The sequence below is a fragment of the Mustela putorius genome, unplaced genomic scaffold, assembly GCF_011764305.1.
Source record: "Mustela putorius furo isolate JIRA1106 unplaced genomic scaffold, ASM1176430v1.1 tig00537248_pilon_pilon_pilon, whole genome shotgun sequence".
Classification (NCBI taxonomy): domain Eukaryota; kingdom Metazoa; phylum Chordata; class Mammalia; order Carnivora; family Mustelidae; genus Mustela; species Mustela putorius.
In genome coordinates, this window is record NW_025422387.1 from 14,193,863 (window position 1) to 14,215,087 (window position 21,225).

Here is a 21,225-nt window from a genome sequence, read left to right on the forward strand (position 1 = left end):
TAGCCCTGCTTTCCCTTTGTTAGCTGCAGGATCCAGTCCTGCATTCCCAGCTATGCCTTTGCTATTTACAGGAAAGTCCAGAGTCATGGACCAAAAGCTCTAGATTCTACTTGTCAAAGGTGAAATAAGATCACTTCTGTCAAGGAGTTTTAAAAGGAGCCAGGAGGCCGTTAAGGAGGTGGGCCTTATGCACATCCTCACCGGATGGAACCATGAACTTCTGGACTGGGCTAAATCACAGATCCTCTGAAGGACTCTGTACATATCTGCAACTTCGTACAGGAACAGATTTTTGCTTTCGGGGACAGCCTTAGCAACCAATTATGTTCAGCCAAGATTAGTCTTCTGCCACCACCAATCAGAAGTCTTTGTAAATAATATCAATGCCCTGTTAAACAAAAAACAAAACTAACTCTGGTTTTTGCTCCCTAGTGGGACACTATTTGGATTGCTACCCAAATCTGTATATCCCAAATAGCTGTACTTAATTATTGCTTCCTAACGATTTCAGGTTGACACACTCTCTCTCGAACTCAATGCTACATTGCTGAGTGACCTCATCTATGGAGACCACGTTCCCCACGTGCCCAGCCTGGTAAGGCACCCCTGCCGTGGGGCACTAGGGATCAGCTGTTCGGTTTTGTTCCCCGGAGCACCCAGTGCCTGACACAGCTTAAGTTGAAACAACTCTGAAATGACCACCAGTGGGCAGGAAAGGGTTTTGAATTCCAGGGGAAATGAGGAGGAAACAAATTATGGCTGACAGCCACGAGGAGGAGTCATCAATGAACTGTTCTGGGGAGAGGCTCCATACATGTGAGAAGTTAAAAGTCCGAATCTGAAGAAGTGTTCATTCAGTCCTGCAAACAGCAGTATATAAATTGCACAGGAATAGAAATAATTTCTGGATAAAAAACCTCTTACCTGGCTTATCACTCCCAAAAGAGGAAAGAGGGCTGAGCACTACAGGGAGATCTGCAGGACTTCATACAGACTCTGGGGCAAGGCTGCCACCTGTGTAAGAGCCATTGTTCTTGAAGTGATTTCATTGTTGGAAATTGCAAAGGCAATGTGACTGAGTCTGTCCAGGCCAGTATGCACTGGAAGATCAGAAGTAGGACAGGTAGCTTTCCTTCGGAGCCTGTACTGTCTGCCCTGCTTCTACGGGGAAGGAGAATTGCAGTGGACATTCTTGAAGAGTACGCTTCATGTATATACAAAACGGCTACATTCCAAGGCTCTGACGTAAATGTTGGCCTTTACCAAACACAAATGTCGACATACAACACTGGATCTGGTTAGCAGTAATGTGAGAGCTGCTATGCAGACACGGCAGATTCTATTTTTGACATTTTATTGACAAAACAGAACTCCCTTCCCTCCACCCTCACAGAGAACTAGTCTTTTTTCTTATGGGTGCCATAACTTACCTGTTTAACCAAGGTTTGTGCTGGCATGCTACAAAGGAAATTTAGATAGTAGCCTACCCCCACACCCTCCAGTGCTGGTTTGAACTCCCCTACACAGCGAGTTGTGCAGCTATCTTATTCAGAAAAGCAGAAGCTGTAGTAACAGTAATGGAATATACTAGGCTTTGCATAAACTATCTTCATTAGCTCAGATTAGAATAAAGTTACTATGTAAATGAGGAGTCCCAGCATGCAGTCTCTTTGGAGGAGGAAGAAACTCAGACCAGTGAGGAAGAAAGGTGGTCTGTGCTAGAACTTTGTCAACATGCCTTGCCTAATGCAAAGACTTCTTAGAAGACCACAGAACTCAGACCATCTGAGAAACCAGAAGAGAAAAAAAGAAAAAAAGCTGAGGACATAAATCTGCATCAGGCAGGGCAGGGGAGAAGACTGGATAAGGAAAGACAAAAATCGTGTGCTGTAACTGCAGCACCTCCCACCCCTCCACAACAGCACTACTTCCAGAACCAGGGAAGTTCTAATGTGTCTTCTGTGTTAAAACAAAAGGAGTTATTTGTGGTTCCTCTGCCAAAGTTTTAAGGGCTTTGAGAACTACCAGCTGGGATCCAGATTACATCCAGGAGACCCAAGTGGGTATTTTTCCCCCTAAACCTGCACAGAAGTAAGGATGACAAAAAATTATATTCCTTCTGTCTGGAATTTAGTTTTTTTACGAAAAGATAGAAAAATCAAAATGACCAACTGCCAGGATACTACTTTTAACTATTATTGGCACTTACCCTTAATCGGAGTAATTTTGGTAGAGTCCCCCGACTCCTGCCCCGTTTAATTAGTCACTAGCATCAGGGAGGGCTAAGGAAGAACAGCTGATAAGCAGCAAGCACACCAGTGTACCTTTGGTCTTCACTAACTCCAGAGGCTGTTTTGAGTTCTGTGGACAACGGAAGCTTCAGTTCTTTGACATCTCTAGGACTGAAATCAACCAGAGCTATAGGTAACCTTGTCTGAAAACAAGGTCTTCCCGTCAGTCTTCTGGAACAGGCACAGCGGGTGGGAGGTGACGAAAGGCTCTGTGTGGTACCAGCAACCAAAAGTGAAGATGAGGTGACAAAGGCTAGAAAGGAGTCATTTATTAAAAAACAAAAACAGAACAAAACCAACAAAACAACAAAAAACGAAACGGCCCTCAGCAGGATTTGAAGACACAACAGGTGAACGCATAGTCTTAATCGCTTTACGTCCCCATGACCACGCGACACGCACTGCCTATGAGCTCTGTCCGCGGGGAGGCACAGCACACCAGTTCATTGCACAGGTCAAAGCGGTGGCAGGTTACCTACTGAAGGGGGAGAGGGGTACATGTGGGCCCTTCTCCCACTTCTGCTGTCAGGTAGCCAGGCTTCTGCCTCTATAGTGGGCCATTTCTTATCAGGCTGGGGTTGCCAAGACAAAAGCGAGCTGACATGATCACAGTAGTTACTACCAGAATACCATGGCTCTCCAGCAGAGACCACACAGCACACGGTCAGATTCTAAGGGGACAGAGCAGCCTGCTCCGTCTGCCATGCCTGCAATGTAGGGCCCAGCTCAGAGGGGAAACTGACATTTGTCCCCAATACCCAGTTGTCACCACAGGTAAACCGAGACTATAATCACAACAGTAAGGACAGGATCATGTTGCTTTTTTCCTTTTTTTCTTCAAGGAGTGAGGGCATGGGAAATACAGCACACCAATGAAACAAAATGCCAAAAAACAAAACAAAACAAAACAAAAAAAAAACCCAGAAAAAAAAGAAAGAAAATACAAAAACAATAGAAAATAGAAAAATGTATTTACAAGTAGTACATTACTATGATCAGAAAGCACAAAGACACCTGCTGCTATATTACATGCATTGGTTCAAGAAGAAACTACTAAAAACCCTGTAAGGGAGAAGCCTGTAAAAACAAAACAAAAAAAGGGCCAAAAAGTTTGAACTTTTCATCCCTAATTGGCTACACTGATCAAAACCAAACAAGAGCCCCCGAAAGTCCATGAGTATATCAGTACGAATACTATACTGGTTTTTTAACTGCATGTTCAGTTGTGGAGGGGAGAGACAGCAGCGTATCCATATACAAGGAAGCCGGAATAAACTGCTCTACATGCTAAAAATTACAGCAAGTCCCTGTCTGCTACACAGCATGATCTTAGCAGGTTTTAATTCTGTTTATTCATATGTATCGGTGTGTGCGTGTGTGTATGTATAAAACCGTGCCCTCGTTCACTGCCGACACAACATCTGGGTGGACATGAACTCATTACAACAAATTCTTATTTGTATGTTTTAAGAAGTCACTCAATGTCTGTGGATTTTTAATAAGTCACTTCACACCACAGAAAATATTTAATAAATCCAGAAAAAGGAAAGAATATAATGACAGAAGAGCTTCTGTCTCAGTTCTCTGAAACGGAGTCCCCCATAGGAAACTGGTTCCAAAGTTCTTGAGGGTTCACTGAAGAAACTTCGGTTTGCTAATATTTTTCATCCTTTTTAGTGTTCAAAAGGTATAGATCGACTCCTTGCCGTGGTCAGTTTTAAGCAGTCATATCTCCATCCCCCACAGGTAACAGTCTGGTGCAGATTCATAAAAACGGGGGAGGAAGGAGCGCTGGGGAGGGCCTGTCACTTCAGGAAGGGCTCCGCCTCTACAACGGCAGGAAGAGAAAAAACGAAGCAGGGCTCCAGCACCTCGCTCCTGCACACAAGCTCCCTGCAAACGCAAATTCCAGTCACACATCAGTTCCTTATACAGGTACATCTCCAAGTACCAGGCCAGCTCTAAGAGGAAACAAAACCACGCGTTGACAGAAAAGGACTCAGATGGCCATTCTGGTCACTGTCTGGGATCCATCATACTTCCAGGAATCGGGAACTGCTGGACTTGGAGTGGAATGGCTCAGACCACATCCGCCGAAGGTCACCCTGGGGAAGAAGGAACTTTACTAAGTTATAGATTTAAACATGAGCCACACACATCTATAAGTCCTTTCTGATTCTTGATCTCAGATCAGCCGGCTTCTGTGAAGAATCAAAGAACATGCAAATTTTATTCAATGAAAAGTAACCTATCATTCTTTGAAGAACTCTCTAGAAGAGCTCTTAGGCCCCTCTAGTAAAGAAGGGTATAAGTTCTATCATTTAAGAGAGAGATGCTAAAGCCAAGCTAGTTTTACCTCTGTTTCCCCCTCTGTAAAATGAGGATAATACAAATCTTATGTATCAGGTAATGTTCCAAGTCTAGCTGTAATCATACATTTCTTAACTATCTCAAAATTTTAATGCAAAGTAGTAAAAAGCTATTAGGTAGCAATATGATGCTGCTTTTAAGGGAAGTCTCTGCAGCTGGGCTCTAGGGACTTCAATAAGTTCGCTCATGACGGAGAGGCATAGTAGTCTAATTCACTAGCATTTTGTGCCAGTGTCTGCAACAGGCTGGAAGAGGCTGCTCATACCAGGTGAACAAAGACCCACCAACCCACCATCAAGGTCAAGAGCTGTGGGGCTTAAGGAGACCCACCTCTGGCAAGGAGAATACATACCCAAGTGCTGAGTCAATGCCAAGTACTGCTTTCACAGGTTTCTAACTGCTTCTCTCACCTTTAAATAGGCCATTGTGAGGAGCGGCAATAAGGTGAACGGCACCAAATAGAGAAGGGCGGGCTGGGCCGCTCGGTGAATGCGGGACGCCACGGTTGCAGTGAGCAGACCTATGAAGGGAGAAACATTCATATACAACACTGAGGGGTCAACCCTCAGTGAGGAAGGCCTGCTACCTGGCTGATAACCTGCCAGGGTCTTGATCGGACAGCTCTCCTGAGAAGTGTGCTGTCTAGAGGGATGCCCAGGGAGAGGCCCTGCTTGTGATCTCTGCCCAGGGTGGAGCAGCACAGCTTTTAAAGTCCTACAATTCCAAGGACCCGTCAGCGGCTCAGGTGCCCCTCAGTGCTTAGCTTCCTAGTCTAAGCCCTTACTTCTGCCCTGAATGTGCCTGGTCCTCCAGTCTCGTGTGGTAGGTGATGCCAAACTCAGAGGCAAAGAGGTGGGTTCAAGTTCTGACTCTGCTCCTTCTGCAAGCGTTGTCACCTGGGGTCATGGCGTTTCAACTCTCTGAGCCTCAGTGCTGAAATGATGCACCCTGCTGTAGCCAGCCACTGGAGCAGCAGACAGGTTCCCACCATTCCTACAGCCCCATTATGTGGGTCTTCCCTGTCTGTGTGTAAGTGAGCCAGCTAGAGAAGAACTGGCCCAGGAAGAGTCTAAAGTTAGAAGTGACAGACAAGTCAGAACAAATAAAGGGAAATACCTGTTTCATGAGGCGGGAAATAAACATGACATTGATTAACCTCAAGCTGAAGATTTAATTCAGCACACAGAATGATCCACGATCATTGAGTGGTAGATGTTTCTAACTCTGAGGCCTGATCAGTCTTTCCACAATGGTCTTCAGATTGGTGGATAGGGAACTGGGCTGGCCAGTAGAGACAGCATCTGTCATGTCATGGGCCACGTATTTCTTTCTCTGTGGCTGTCGAGAACAGCAACCAGAGTATTGCTCTCCTTCCACCTAGTGTCTGCAGCTAGAAGACCTGATTTAACTCCAGGGCCTGGAGGACAGTCAGGGGATCCCATGCAGGCTCTCCAGCTCTCTTACCTACAAAGTATCCAATGAGAGTGCAGTGAAAGTAGGAGACCTTCTGCATGCGTCCAGAGATATTGGCAGGTCCAGAGGCACCGCAGGAGTCGCCGTTGGCTTGTTTTTTGTAGTTGTCATAACGAAGGACAAAGCACAACAGGAGTCCAGGCATCACGATGTCCCCAATGCCCAACATAGAGAAGTGACTGCCAGTGGAGCTGGAATGCAGTGTCATAGGTCAGGGATGCTACCCTCAACAATCCTATTTCTCCTCCTCCTGTGCAGAGTCGTCTGTCAGCTTTTTAAGAAGTTGGACTTACCTGAATGGGAGATGGAAATCTCTAGAGGTGGAACAATAGTTTTTAAGAGTTTTTAGAGATCACAAGCCATAAGATTACTGGCAACAGATGTCTTCAACCAGGCCCCTCACTGCTTCAGGGAGAGTACCTCTAAAGTGACTGCTGAATTCATCTGTTTAAGTAATGCGTCTTCCAGAAATGTCAAGCAATTCCATATTTTGTCACACATTCACTGCTGTGACTTTAAACAAGCACCTGACTACTCACAGACATGGATATTAAAGCAACATAATTTTTCCTAAGATTGTATCATCAGCAACTGCATAATTTTAGCATTCGGACATATTTTTACAAATGCTTTAGAAATAAAAAAGATTCAGAGTCTCCTGTTGATTTCCTCCAGCAACTCTAAAATATACTAACAATAGTAGCATACGGCTTTTTGATAACATTAATCAATAATAAAAAGCAGCACCTGTATCATTTAATGATAAATACTCAAATCAGTATTCTCTTCCTCATTCGTAAAACAGAGAGGATGACTCACATCTCTTTTCCCGTCTAGGATAAGAATGTTGATGAACACTGTCTTCCTGTTCCTCTGTGTTCCTAATCAAGGAACACAGAGGAACAGGAAGACAGTGTTCACTATCACAACGTGAGGCCTGACATGCCAGTCCTACCTTGGGAAGACCAGTTTTCCAGGCAGAGACAGGCGAGGAACATCACGCCCAACATTGGGCCCCAGGTGGAGCTTCCGGGATAGAACGTCAAGGGGATTGTCAGCCGGTTGCGTGGCCACCTTCACCATGACATTGCTATTGAAGATGTAGGCAGAAAAAAACACCTGCCGAAAGCCAAATGGAGAGATGTGTTTAACAGAGGAAGCTGTTAAATCAAGCACCTTGATTTCAGCATCAACCCTCCTTGTTCTTAAGAGCAAGGTCTCAGAATAATGCAATGTCAAGAGTTTTTCAATTAACATAGATTATTAGCCCCAGGGGTACAGGTCTGTGAATTGCCAGGTTTACACACTTCAGCACTCACCATAGCACATACCCTCCCCAATGTCCATAACCCCACCACCTCTTCCCCCCCAACCAGCAACCCTGTTTGTTTTGTGAGATTAAGAGTCTCTTATGGTTTGTCTCCCTCCTGATGCCATCCTGTTTCCTTTTTTCCTTCCCTACCCCCAACCCCCAGCGCTGCTACTCAAATTCTTCTATCAGGGAGATCATATAATTATCTTTCTCCAATTGACTTATTTTGCTCAGCATAATACCCTCTAGTTCCATCCACGTCACTGCAAATAGCAAGATTTCATTTCTTTTGATGGCTGTGTAGTATTCCACTGTATATGTATACCACATCTTCTTTATCCATTCACCTGTTGATGGACATCTAGGTTCTTTCCATAGTTTGGCTATTGCAGACATTGCTGCTATAAACATCTGGGTGCATGTGCCCCTTTGGATCACTACATTTGTATCTTTATGGTAAATATCCAGTAGTGTGACTGCTGGGTCATAGGGTAGCTCTATTTTCAACTTTTTGAGGAACCTCCATGCTCTTTTCCAGAGTGGCTGCACCAGCTTGCATTCCCATCAACAGTGTAGAAGGGTTCTCCTTTCTCCGCATCCTGGCCAGCATCTGTCATTTCCTGACTTGTTAATTTTAGCCATTCTGACTGGTGTGAGGTAGTATCTCATTGTGGTTTTAATTGGTAGTTCCCTGATGCCGAGTGATGTGGAACACTCTTTCATGGGTCTACTGGCCATCTGGATGTCTTCTTTGCAGAAATGTCTGTTCATGTCCTCTGCCTATTTCTTGATTGGATCATTTGTTCTTTGGGTGTTGAGTTTGACAAGTTCTTTCTAGATTATGGATACTAGCCCTTTATCTGATCTGTTGTTTGCAAATATCTTCTCCCACTCTGTCCGTTGTCTTTTGGTTTTGTTGACTGTTTCCTTTGCTGTGCAAAAGCTTTTATCTTGATGAAGTCCCAATAGTTCATTTTTGCCCTTGTTTCCCTTGCCTTTGGTGATGTTCCTAGGAAGAAGTTGCTGCGGCTGAGGTCGAAGAGGTTGCTGCCCGTGTTCTCCCTCAAGGATTTTGATGGATTCCTTTCTCACATTGAGGTCCTTCATCCATTTTGAGTCTACTTTTGTGTGTGGTGTAAGGAAATGATCCAGTTTCATTTTTTCTGCATGTGGCTGTCCAACTTTCCCAACACCATTTGTTGAAGAGACTTTTTTCCTTTGGACATTCTTTCCTGCTTTGTTGAAGATTAGTTGACCACAGAGTTGAGGGTCTATTTCTGGGCTAACATCAGGCTTCTTTGACTGCATGCTCGGAGAAGAAAAAAATATTTGTTCCCGTGGCAGAGAATCTTGTCTGCCTGGTCTCTCCCTCACCCCAAGAGACACAGATGCATTATCTGTTTAACACATCTCAACAAACAGGTGGGGACAGATGCCTGCCCCCCCTTAGGATGTACATCAGGACTGGATGGAGTGATCTTAGGCAGGAGGTACTCCAGCCAGACAGCATTTGGATACTTAAAGTTAAGAACTTTCAGGAATCAACACTCCAATTAAACACAAGAGAGAGCGGTGGCTTCGGGGAAACAGACACTTACCCAAAAGACATCGTAGATTAGAAGCCCTGAGAGGAGCAGGCAGGACACCTTGAGGCTGGGCAGGCGGACAAAGGCGATCATGGCTACACAGAGACCCATGGCCAGGGCTGGGGAGGAGACCACAGACATTGGTCAGTGTGGAGTATGGGCTCATCCTCTTTCCACAAGCTATTTTGCTTATACACCTAACAGTTTATAAGTCCCCTCAAAAACCAAGCAGCTCAGTTTAAGCTCCAGTTTAAGACATTTATACTCTACTTGTGCAGATAGCCCACTTGAGCCAATTCTGACCTGCTTGGTCTTTGGGAACATCCTTTTTTTCATGTTCTTGGATAGTGCTAACTGTGTAAGACCCAGGAGATTCTGTTCTGAATGATAAAGCTCTTGGCCAGGCCCAGTTTAAGACTTCTTGGCTCTGCTTCTGGCCTTCCCCTTGCTCCTGACTTTACGTGGTCTGGATCACATCCCCTTTTATTTACTCAGCAATTCATTCTCCTATTCTGGCCTTATTTTTTTTCCTCACACCTCTCAAAATCTGACATACACTATATATATGTGTTTAAATTCTCTCTCAACTAAAATACCAGGTCCTTGAGGGCATGGTTCCCTGCTGCATCCCGGGAGACCAGAACAGGTCACGCAGATGAATGGTCTCTCCCTGCCTTCAGCTCTCCTCCATTCTTCTGAAACACAGGTCTGATCAGACCACTTCAGCTGCTTCTGTACTTCCTGTGGGTTCTCACAGTGGAACAAAGGTCAGAAAACTTGGATGGGCACTGACAGGGATGTAAGGGAGGGCGCTCTCCACTGCCCAAGTCCCCTGCCCTCAGCAGGCAGTGCTCTGGCTCTGTTCTCTAGTCACCTAAATATGATCACACCTCTCAACTATGTTCCTTCTTGTTCACAAAAAGCCCTCTTCAGGGAAGTCTTTCCTGATCCAATCAGATTAAGGAAACACCTCTTGTGATGCTACAGAACTCTCTCTCTCAACACGTTCATCCATTCTGTAACAGTGTGATTAATTTATATACAAGTGAATTTGTTCCCTAAACTCAGTGCTCCTGGTAGACAGAAACCATGGCTTATTCTTTCTGTGAAGCCCCAGCACTTAACAGAGTAGTCACTCAACAAATATTTGCTGAATGAATGAAAAATTCTGCTGTCTACTTTAAATTTCAAATTAATTCTAAGGAAGGTAAGAAAAGCAAGACTGTATTAACATATGGATATCATTTTAATAGAATTGGTGGTAAATTGTCAATACATGTAACTAAGTGGGCAAATACAGCAGTTCGGTGGACCCTAGACGCAACAATTCAACTAGTATTTGGTGAGTTCCTACCATGGGAATGGTGTTGCACAAACAAATGAGAACAACCACTCCCATCCCTGGAAGACAACACTAAAACTGGGAAGAAGAGCAAACTATCTCAATTTCCCCTGTCATTATTGTTATGAAGTATTCACTAATCTCCATGGTGTGCACTGTGTGTATGTTTTGGAGAGAGGTGGTCAAACATAATTTCTGATTTTACAATAATCTAGGATGTGCTCATTTTACTAGGGTCCCCTTTAATTTTTAATAAATTCATAAAAACAATGAAGGACCCTGATATAATCAACTCATACCTGTTTTTTAATAATGATATTTTCCATTATAATGATCTTCGGAAAAAAGAGTAGGCTATGCTGTGAATCAATACTCAGGACACGGGCAGGGATAAGCTCAGCTGACTTGAGGAACAACAGTGGTCAGTGGAGGGTGGGAAGCCCTGGGGGCAGATGCAGGGGTGATGCAGGGGTAGGGGAACAAGAAGTGATCTGTTCAGAAACTTAGACAAGTGCATATGTGGAGTGCGAAGCATATCAAGGGAAGAAAGAGAAATGAAGGTCTGAGATGGACATACAAGGGACAGGCATGTGGCCAGTGGAGGTCAGTGGACTGATGACACCTGAAAAAGAGGTATTATGCTAACAAAAGGGACAGACAAGCAAAATGGCAGGTTCCCAAGTTAAATGTATATGCCTCTGTGACACATGCAGGTGACTGGTCTGTTCTAGAACTTTTCAACTTGCCATACAGTTACTTAATCCTAAATTGGAGAAGCCTTTCTGGCCATATGGTCTAAGCATCCACTTGTTGCTTTGCCAATCCTCTTACACTAATCCTACCCCACCAGAGAGGAAACCACCCACGGACAAGATAGAACTGCTTAGTGACAGGATTTTCCATGATTCCAGACAATGCCATTCAGTTTCTTATCTTCCAAACTAGAAACTCGGTCTGTTTTCAGTTTTCCACAGTCTCTCATCATGTACACTCACGCTGCAGGCATTCTGGGTGCCACCCTTTGTGGCCACAGTACACTTGTTCACGCTTCCCTACACCTCCCTAGTTTGACATGCATCCTTTCCCACTCTGGCTTCTCTCCCACTTAATTCTTCCCTGCCACTGGAAACAATCACTGTGTGTTTCCTGCATATGGTACTAGGTTCCCTACTCTGTGATGGGTCTAGTCTAATTATAAGTCCCATGGCCTTGGGCACAACTCACAGTGAGGTTTCAGAGTCTGCCTTCCTTTGCTCCCATTCCTCAGCTACTGTTTCGTCTCCAGCTAAGCTGAGCGTACCCTCTGCCAGTCACTCCGACCAACCATCCCCACTGTGCTGTGAGCTCCACATTTGAAGAGGCAAAATGCATCCCTCCTGACTCTCACAGTATCACTCCTACCCCCAAACAAATATTGCCACAATCTGTCACATCCCTGAAACACAGGTGTTTGCCTAGTTTGCCTCTCTTTTTCTTCATGCTTTCAATTAAATAACCCTTCAAAGTCTCACCTCCTCCTTAGGGCTTTTCCAAGCCAAAATGAAAAGGGGTGGTAGCTTTCCCTCATTCCATGCTGGTTGAGAAACTGAAGACTTGACTTTTTTTTTTTTTTTTTTTAAGATTTTATTTCTTTCTTTGACAGAGAGAGATCACAAGTAGGCAGAGAGGCAGGCAGAGAGAGAGGAGGAAGCAGGCTCCCTGCTGAGCAGAGAGCCCGATGCAGGACTTGATCCCAGGACCCTGAGATCATGACCTGAGCCGAAGGCAGAGGTTTTAACCCACTGAGCCACCCAGGTGCCTAAGACTTGACTTTTTGAGAAACTCAAGACCAACCTTAACTTTTGGTTAAATGTAAAATAACCAAAATTGTTAATTAAATTATTATTCTTAGCCAGCTATCTAGAATTACTTTCAACGTATTATTGATATAATCTTTGTGTCACTTTGCCTTCCATGACCAGTAGGGCCAGGGACAAAGACAACAACACCGAACCGAGCCAAAATGTTCTTGAAGAGAAACATGTAACCTGTAGTAAGATCTTAGGCAGTACTCTGTTCTGTAGAACTGTAGAATCTTTATCTTAGCCTTATGTGGACTAATTGCCCGAGTCTAGCATTTTAAAACAAACCAATTACTAGATTTTTGGCATTGTACATTTTCTAATCATAGATTAGTAACAAGCATATTAAATGAGGTGGCTGGACTAGACATCTATTCAAGACTTCTAGTCCCTGAACTGGTTAGTGGACATACACTATGGACCTGGTGTAATAATCTTTGAACAGTAAATGTGTGTGCACAAGATTCATCAACTTTTAGCTAATGTACCACACCACCCATTGGTCAAATTCTTTCAAGGCTTCCCAAATTTAAAAGGTTAATTTGCCAGATGAAGGTGAAAGTAGATAAAATACTCTAGGTTTAGTTCAAGAACATGCTTAAGTCTCTTACTAATGCTTTTTAGTATATAAGCCTGAAAATATACTTCATGCCTTGCCCTAAAACAACCACATTTATCATTCTGTTTTCACTCTAACTTCAAGAAACAGGCGTTCATTGAGAAACATTCATTTTTTAAAAAATTCTACTACCAAATTATCACTCCCTATGATGATTCTGATTCTGCAGAGACATCTACAAAGATAATTTCCATGTCAGAAAAGAACCAGTTCCAGATTCTTCTTAACAGCAGAAAACAAGTCACACACACACACTGAACACTAGAGTCTGAGAAACAATTTTAAAAAGCTCAAAGGTTCCCCTTTTCGGGGGACCAGGTAGGGAGAGAACTCTATTTTTGGTTACAAAGGCCGTTTAACCAGTGCGAACTGGTGGGGAGAAGAGACTCCTAGACAAGTAAATTTTGGGGACCAGCAATAATGACAAAAGGTGATAAAAACATCCACACATTCGGGTTAAGTGGGGTTTGGGGAACCTCACTGAACCCTCAAAGAATTTAAGCTATCAGGTGAATTTGAGAATGGAAATGTATTTCCGACAGTGGTCACTGGGAAAAGAAAGTTGTATTGTATGGGCAGCTCTCAGGAACTCTACAGTCTACAGGAAATCCTGTAGTGCAATGGACTCTGCATTCTATCTTACAGAGATCTGCTTATCCGTTTCTTCTTTTAGTGAGTCTAGTAAGCCTGTCCCTAGCCCTGCCTGCAGAGTTACAATGAGGAAAATTCTGCTTATCTTTCTCAAGTATGTACTTCAGATGGCTGTGTAAATCAGTGGATCTTGAAAAGAATGTCACCTTCCAATGCCAACCTTTTCTCTTTTAGTTATATACTACTAGAAAATATGTATTTCTCTGTTCTCTGCAATGCTTGGGAAGAGCAGAGATGAGAGTATAAACACACTGCTTGCTGCTTTGAGAGGTATCTAATCGTTGCGGGTCAGCAGCTTGGTAAACTAAAACCCTTAGCAAAGCCTACAGATAGTAACATGTGTGTCTGGACACATGAATAAAGAGTTCCACGAAAGTACAGAGTCACCAGAAGTCAGTGGGATTACAAAGAACCTCAGAGGAAGCTGAGAGACTTCAATGTAGCTTAAGCACCATCTGGACTTTGAGTGTGTCGGCTTTGAAACTAATCAGTCTGGTTAGGTGATGACTGTCTGCTATTACTCTAGTTAAAACAGTGGCACTTGAAGCTCCTGTCATCTCATTTAACACAGTATTTGTATAGGGAGATCATTTATGTGTAATATTTATGGGAGTGGACTCTTTCATTTAAGGACGTCAACACAGACCAGTTTCTCTTAAGAGTATATAGCTAACAGTCATCCAGTGATTTTAAACAGACTGAAGTAATCTGATTTAGATATTAACCAACCAACCAGCATTTCTAAATATATTTGTTCAGAAGTAGTAGAGGAGAAATATCTAAACTGCTTGTTTCCTCATCAGGAAGCACTGGTTTAGGTGAGATTAAAGGATATAATCATAAAAGCAGCTATGAGACTGATTTGGACTAATCAGTTACTATCCTTACTCCAATCATCATGACTAAGACTCCTTAATTTTCTATAACACAGATTTAAAAAGAGATTATGCTCTATTAAAGTCTTTCAAAATCACCTACTGCTTTTAGGTTAAATCATTCTGCAGATATCAAGAGTTAATCTTAGGAAAAGTCAAATGTACATACCTGGTATTTCTCAATACTCAATGCCTAGTATATAAAAACTGGCATTCACTCTTCTACCAGGCCAGCAACTTATATGACTTTAGATGTAATTTCGTTCCCTCAAACTTAACTCTTTATCAATCTCCACAAGCACTGATGTATCAAACACCAATCCGTAGGAATACTGAAAGCACTGATACTTGACTTGGGAAACTGAGTAGTTCTGGTAACCATTTAAAAATCCTAAACACTGCAAACTTCAGGATGTTTATACACATTCCAAAGCAAATGACCACAGAAATGTTTTTTACAAAGCAACTTAAGAAGCTAAAACGAGAGACCAAACCTGTCAGAAATCAGCAAATGTCAATTACTGCATGGTCAGACACTAGTGATTCTGACTCTGCCTTCCATTCCAATTCATTAAAGGTCTCTATATAAATCAAAGAGGTAACTTGATCTGCAACCTCAAGGAACTACTTTTGAGTATCAACAGGTTGGTATATGGTAGGCACTCAAAAAAGCAAGGAACAATGGAATAGTGACAACTGTTGGAACAAGGAACTATGACAATATACAAATTATATATTTATAAAATTATGATTATTATATAAACACTGGCAACCACTCACCTGTTTCTCCATCACCGTAATTCTTTTTTTTTTTTTTTTAAAGATTTTATTTATTTGTCAGAGAGAGAGAGGGAGAGAGCGAGCACAGGCCCACAGAATGGCAGGCAGAGGCAGAGGGAGAAGCAGGCTCCCCGCTGAGCAAGGAGCCCGATGTGGGACTCGATCCCAGGACGCTGGGATCATGACCTGAGCCGAAGGCAGCTGCTTAACCAACTGAGCCACCCAGGCGTCCCCTTATTATTTTAAAAAATACTTTCTGAAGAAGTGTATCAGATATTTGTATGGTTTACAATTTGAAAAATCCTTTCTCCATAATTATCACCTTGAGTTAAAATGATGTGCCATTTTAATATAGCTTTACAGAGCTCTCAAACCACTTGACAGCCTGTTCCCTCATAATATTGTTTCGCCAGTTAACTTCACACACATAAATTTCAAATCCCTAAACTAGTCCAAGTAAATTATGAGGAAAAAAAAATCCCTTGAAACAAAAATATGTTTTTAGTTTTCCTCAAGATTTAAGATTACTTCCTTGTCAAGGTTTAGATTGCACACTTACACACACATGCAGTTTAAAATCCTTTTTGTCAAATTCTATCTGATTTGACCATGAGCAGAACATTGTGACACAAATGTTTCCTACTCCTTACATGGATAGGGAGCACCACGCTTGGGTGGCTCTGTGCTTAGATGACCATGAGTCTACAATAGCTGAGCCATTCTCAGAGCTGTGAGGAGAGTCTTGGAGGACAGGAGCCTCCAAAGAGCCCTGTTTCCAAAGTCTTGATTAGCCTTGTGTTTGCTTGAAATGGATAACAGGAATAAGTGTGATCTGTACCCATCATCTCTGATTTTCAAAATCCTCCCTTAAATATTCCTTAGATAGTATTACAAATTACATAAAACTGTCTTTTGTATTTTAACTTCCTCCTCTTCTGAAACACCAGAAGAAAGGAAAAAGATAACAGACCTTGTGGGGCAAAAGCAGTTAGATAAAGCTTCTTGAGATCAAGAACGTGAAGTGTGAAATTAAGGACTGAATGAAAAAGGAGGTGGAAATGCTTATGTGGTCTCAGTGGGTTGGGGTCTCTGCCTTTGGCTCGGGTCATGATCTCAGGGTCCTGGGATCGAGTCCCGCATCTGGCTCTCTGCTCAATGGGAGCCTGCTTCCCCCTCTCTTTCTGCCTGCCTCTCTGCCTCCTTGTGATCTCTGTCTGTCAAATAAATAAAATCTTTTTTAAAAAAAAAAGTCTTAAGGGAGAGAAAAGAATAAAGAGGGATTTCTGGAAATGTCCCTTCAAGATATTCTGATGAGAAGTATGAAATATACATGAAATATCCAGTTCTGTGACTGGATAAGGGACTTCTCTGAACCTGTTTCCTCTTCTGTCAAGTGGGAACGGAAGTATCTACTTCAAAGACTTTTCAGGATTAAATGAGATACTCCATGTAAACATCCAGGAAAGTGGCCAATGCATAGCACTCAACAAATGTTAGCTCCTCATGACATTTTTAGTTCATCCTAATTATCATCAACAAAGAGGGAGTCTCATGCGCTACAGGTAGGAGTATAATGTGCTACTGCTTTTCTGAAAGGCATTACGGTAACAGAGAAAAAAAATTTTAATACAAAAATCCTCTCATCTAGGAATTTCATATCTAGGAACTCATCCACAGAAATAACTGTTTTAAGTAATCTGTCATGTATATCCACAAGTAGAACAATGTTTACCTCAGGTTGTTTATAAGAGATGATTAAGAGCAATCTAAGGGTCCAGCAATAGTGAAGTAACATACAACCGAATACTCCTGAATTATTAAGAAGGATATGCTACCTTTATGTAATGATACAGACATGTATTTATATCATTACATAAAAAGTCTGTGGTATATAACACATATATAACATATATTCCACATATGTATTTATATATATTACAGTATTACTCCATTTATGTACTAGAGTCTCCACAAAAACAAAAACATGTTCACAGCAGCATTATTCATAAAAGCAAAAAAGTGGAAAAAACTGATGAATGGATAAATAAGACTGGCATAGCTATGCAATGAGTAGTATTGGCCAGAGAAAGAAATGAAGTACGGGTTCAGATTATGGCATGAATGAATCTAGAAAACATCATGCTAAGTGAAAGAAGGCAGACACACAGGTCATATAATGTATGATTTTATTTATGTGCAATGTTCAGAAGAGGCAGATCCATAGAGAAGTAGATTAGTGGATGCCTGGGGCTTGGGTGGGCCAGTGGGAGTGACTGCTGGGTATGGGGTTTGGAGGGTGGGTGATGAAAATGCTTCAATATTGACTGGAGTGATGGTTGCACAACTCTCTGAATATACTAAAAACCAATGAATTGTACTTTTATACACTTGGACATTATACCTCAAAAAGCTGTTATTCAAAAATATCTTAAGAATGTGGGTAAAAAGGGGCACCTGGGTGGCTCACTGGGTTAAAGCCTCTGCCTTCGGCTCAGGTCATGATCCCAGAGTCCCGGAATCGAGCCCTGAATTGGGCTCTCTGCTCAGCAGGGAGCCTGCTTTCCCCCCACTGACTGCCTCCTCGCCTACTTGTGATCTCTGTCTGCCAAATAAATAAATAAAATCTTGGGGCACCTGGGTGGCTCAGTGGGTTAAGCTGCTGCTTTCAGCTCAGGTCATGATCTCAGGGTCCTGGGATCAAGTCCCACATCGGGCTCTCTGGTCAGCAGGGAGCCTGCTTCCCTCTCTCTCTCTGCCTGCCTCTCTGTCTACTTGTGATCTCTCTCTGTCAAATAAATAAATAAAATCTTTAAAAAATAAATAAATAAATAAAATCTTAAAAAAAAAAAAAAAAAGGAATGTGGGTAAAACTCAACAATGGGTAGCACCGCCTAAGGACACCTAATGTTCACAGTAAATGGGGGAAATATTACTAAACACAGTAGAGGAAGGGAGGACAAATATAACTGTATAAACTACATTAAAACTTCAAATTTTCACATGTTACTCACCATCCATAAGAAGCCAATGGCCAGTGAGAACCCAGATAAGGACGAGCATGACAGACAGAGAGAATGATAGTAGTTCAGCAGCAGTGAAACGCCCACAGCAACCAAAGGAAATCCTGGAAAACACACACCATTTATTGGACTAATAGGCAATACATTATATTTCAATAACCAAACTCTACCTTGGTCCTTTATGATCAGAGCTCATATGGCCAGATAAGAACAGTAGGCAATACCCAGACACCTGGAATTCGAAAATACCCAAACCTCCTTGGAGTAAGCTACAGAAACAAAGAGGAATTAATTAGGGGCAGCTGAGTGGCTCAGTGGGTAAAAGCCTCTGCCTTCGGCTGGGTCATGATCCTAGGGTCCTGGGATCGAGCCCTGCATTGGGCTCTCTGCTCAGCAGGGAGCCTGCTTCCCCGTCTCTCTCCGTCTGCCTTTCTGCCTACTTGTGATCTCTCTGTCAATAAATAAATAAAATCATAAAAAAAAAAAGCTAAAAAAAAAAGAGTAATTAATTATACTTCTGCACCCATCTGATTGTACTTTTTATCCGCAATTACCAGCATGGGTGTTTAGAAATTTTAAGTGACAACACCAATCTTTGGAGAATTAAATAAATTATAGGGGAAATTCTGTTCTTATGAGGAAAACAAAATGAAAAAGTACTGACCTTCAATCCACTGGGCAATGAACGATGAATACATATTTAAAAAAATCTGCAGTAACTCTCTTTGGCTATCACTAATTCCTGGGAAAATCAGTTGCCCCAAGTGATGGGTTTCCTAAGTGCATACAGCATTTCTGTTAGCACAGCATTTTGTTTCTATGGAGCAACGGCTTTGGGAGTTAAGGAGTGAAAGGTATGCACATGGGGTTTGAACCTAAGTGGCTAGTGTATATTTTAGGCCACCAAAGATGAAAGGCAAAAAATGTTTGAGTCAACCACTATTTTCACATCCCGTTAACTCCCTAGTAAAGGAATAAGAATATTGCTTCAAAATAAAACTGCTCATCTTTCAGTAATCTAAGCAGGAAGCATATTTCAACGACTCAGACTTTGTAAGATTTGTTTACATTTCCTCTGCTATGGAAAGGTACAAAAGGAAGTACTGTTTTCTAGTCTTAAAGATCAAACATCTCGGGCACCTGGGTGGCTCAGTGGGTTAAGCCGCTGCCTTCGGCTCAGGTCATGATCTCAGCGTCCTGGGATCGAGTCCCGCATCGGGTTCTCTGCTCAGCACGGAGCCTGCTTGCCTCTCTCTCTCTCTCTCTCTCTCTCTGCCTGCCTCTCTGTCTACTTGTAATCTCTCTCTGTCAAATAAATAAATAAAATCTTTAAAAAAAAAAAAAAAAGATCAAATATCTCCCTTCCCAGTCTTCTGGCATTTGTGTCCTCTGGTCAATACCAGAAATTGAGACTCCCAACAATGCTATCAAGTCTAAGATAAAAACATATACAAATTCATAATTTAGAAGAAAATCCCAAGTCCTTACTTATTCTGAGGTGAACAGGGTCTTGTTAAATACTGGCACATCGGGAGGAGGAGGAAAGCAAAAGCTATTGTTGCAAGAACTAGAGAAAGAAAATGTATGGTTAGGTTTTGTTGTTTATTTTCAATAACCGTAAGAAAAATGGCATGACTTATGGAAACACTGACTGCCCAGAAAACTTTTCTCAATAAGTAGATACAATTAACTAACTAGAGATAAAAAATGTCTTCCATTAGCACCATACAGATAAAGTCTTGAGAAGAAAGAAGTACCTGATTTGAAGTAGGGGAGGCAGAGACATCTAGGTTTCTCATTCTCTTCTATCTTAATATGAAAAGAGAAACAGCGGGCCAGGGGATGATCTGACATGTCCAGCATTTTGCTGATGTTATATACACTTACATCACCTCTCTGCTTAAAAACTGATCAGAGGCTGACAGTCAAATTACTTTGATTAGTTATCACTGTGTCTGTCTACTACAGAAACATCAGTGGGGGTTGCCAATGACCACTTTGTCACACTGGATCTTCTAGTAACCCCCCAGACAAGAAGCCACAGTCAAAAAAGGTCCTATTCTAATATCATAAAGTCTGCAAGTTTTCAAACCCCCTGGTCTTTTGTTCATGCTGTACTGGCAGTCCCAAACTGATGTTATGTGTATCCAGTGGTTCAAGGAGAAGTATGGGGAGAAAAAACAGACTTAAGAAGAAAAACTTGCATGGCATGGTGTATAAATCTTAAGTTTTGAATGATGATTAAAGAGGTGAAAATAATTCCTTCTAGGTTAAAGTTTGAGAATAGAGAAGAAACTCATTTACCTGCTGTACATATTGTAAAAACTACTTGAACTGAGTCAAAGAAGAAGAACATTACTAGGAGAGAGACAGATGCTCCAATTGGAAGGAACAGGGCCTGGGTAGAGTCAATAGTTTGGATACCTGAAAGAGAAAAAGGGACAGATTAATGACTTAAGTAACAGGCACTGTGCCCATGTACTCCAGACACTTTAAAAGTTCCAGGGGTTAGTATGTAAGATACAGTTTATCTGGGACCTCTGATTCTTTCCTTCCCACTGAGATCATGAACTCCTTGCTCTCCTCATGGTGCCTTCATTATCTACCTCCTGGTGCTAACAATCTGGTTGACAGGGCACCAAAAAAACCCTCAAACAAACAAAAACGAAAAACCAAGAACATCAACAGGTAGTAAAAATTTGTATTAACACTTGGGTGTCTCAGTTAAGTGTCTACCTCTGGCTCAAGTCATGGCCCCAGGGTCCTGGTATCAAACCCCTGCATCAGGCTTCTCGCCTGGCAGGGAGCCTGCTTTTCCCTTTCCCTCCCTCCACCTGTGGTTCCCCTGGCTTGAGCTCTTTTTCAAATAAATAAAATCTTAGGGAAAAAAAATCAGATTAGTCAATTTGAGTACATTCGTGGTCTCATGTGCAGGTCTGGTAAAAGAGATGGTTTAAATCCAATGACTAAAATCATTTCTCATCATCTACGGGTTTATTCATATTCATTCTTCCCCACTGTTGCTGAGTAGAGTTGGGGAGTGGAGGGAATAAGACATCTGAAAA

The 21,225-nt window shown here is 42.2% G+C and overlaps 1 protein-coding gene and 1 long non-coding RNA gene across 2 annotated transcripts in view; one reads left to right on the top strand and one right to left on the bottom strand.

The window, feature by feature from the left end:
* Positions 1-2,375, top strand: part of LOC106005865 — a 39,099-nt gene extending 36,724 nt beyond the window's left edge. The window contains exon 3 of the long non-coding RNA XR_001179564.2: positions 512-2,375. This is a non-coding gene — a long non-coding RNA (uncharacterized LOC106005865). The remainder of the gene's footprint in view (positions 1-511) is intronic.
* A 170-nt stretch (positions 2,376-2,545) lies between these two features.
* SPPL3 (signal peptide peptidase like 3) overlaps positions 2,546-21,225 on the bottom strand; it is a 145,726-nt gene continuing 127,046 nt past the window's right edge. The window contains exons 4-11 of the mRNA XM_045073671.1: positions 20,465-20,584; positions 19,649-19,727; positions 18,152-18,264; positions 9,045-9,151; positions 7,090-7,253; positions 6,126-6,325; positions 5,072-5,181; positions 2,546-4,396 (exon numbers count right to left, since the gene is read on the bottom strand). Coding sequence (XP_044929606.1) covers positions 4,325-4,396; positions 5,072-5,181; positions 6,126-6,325; positions 7,090-7,253; positions 9,045-9,151; positions 18,152-18,264; positions 19,649-19,727; positions 20,465-20,584 — 965 coding nt within the window. The 3' untranslated portion in view covers positions 2,546-4,324. The remainder of the gene's footprint in view (positions 4,397-5,071; positions 5,182-6,125; positions 6,326-7,089; positions 7,254-9,044; positions 9,152-18,151; positions 18,265-19,648; positions 19,728-20,464; positions 20,585-21,225) is intronic.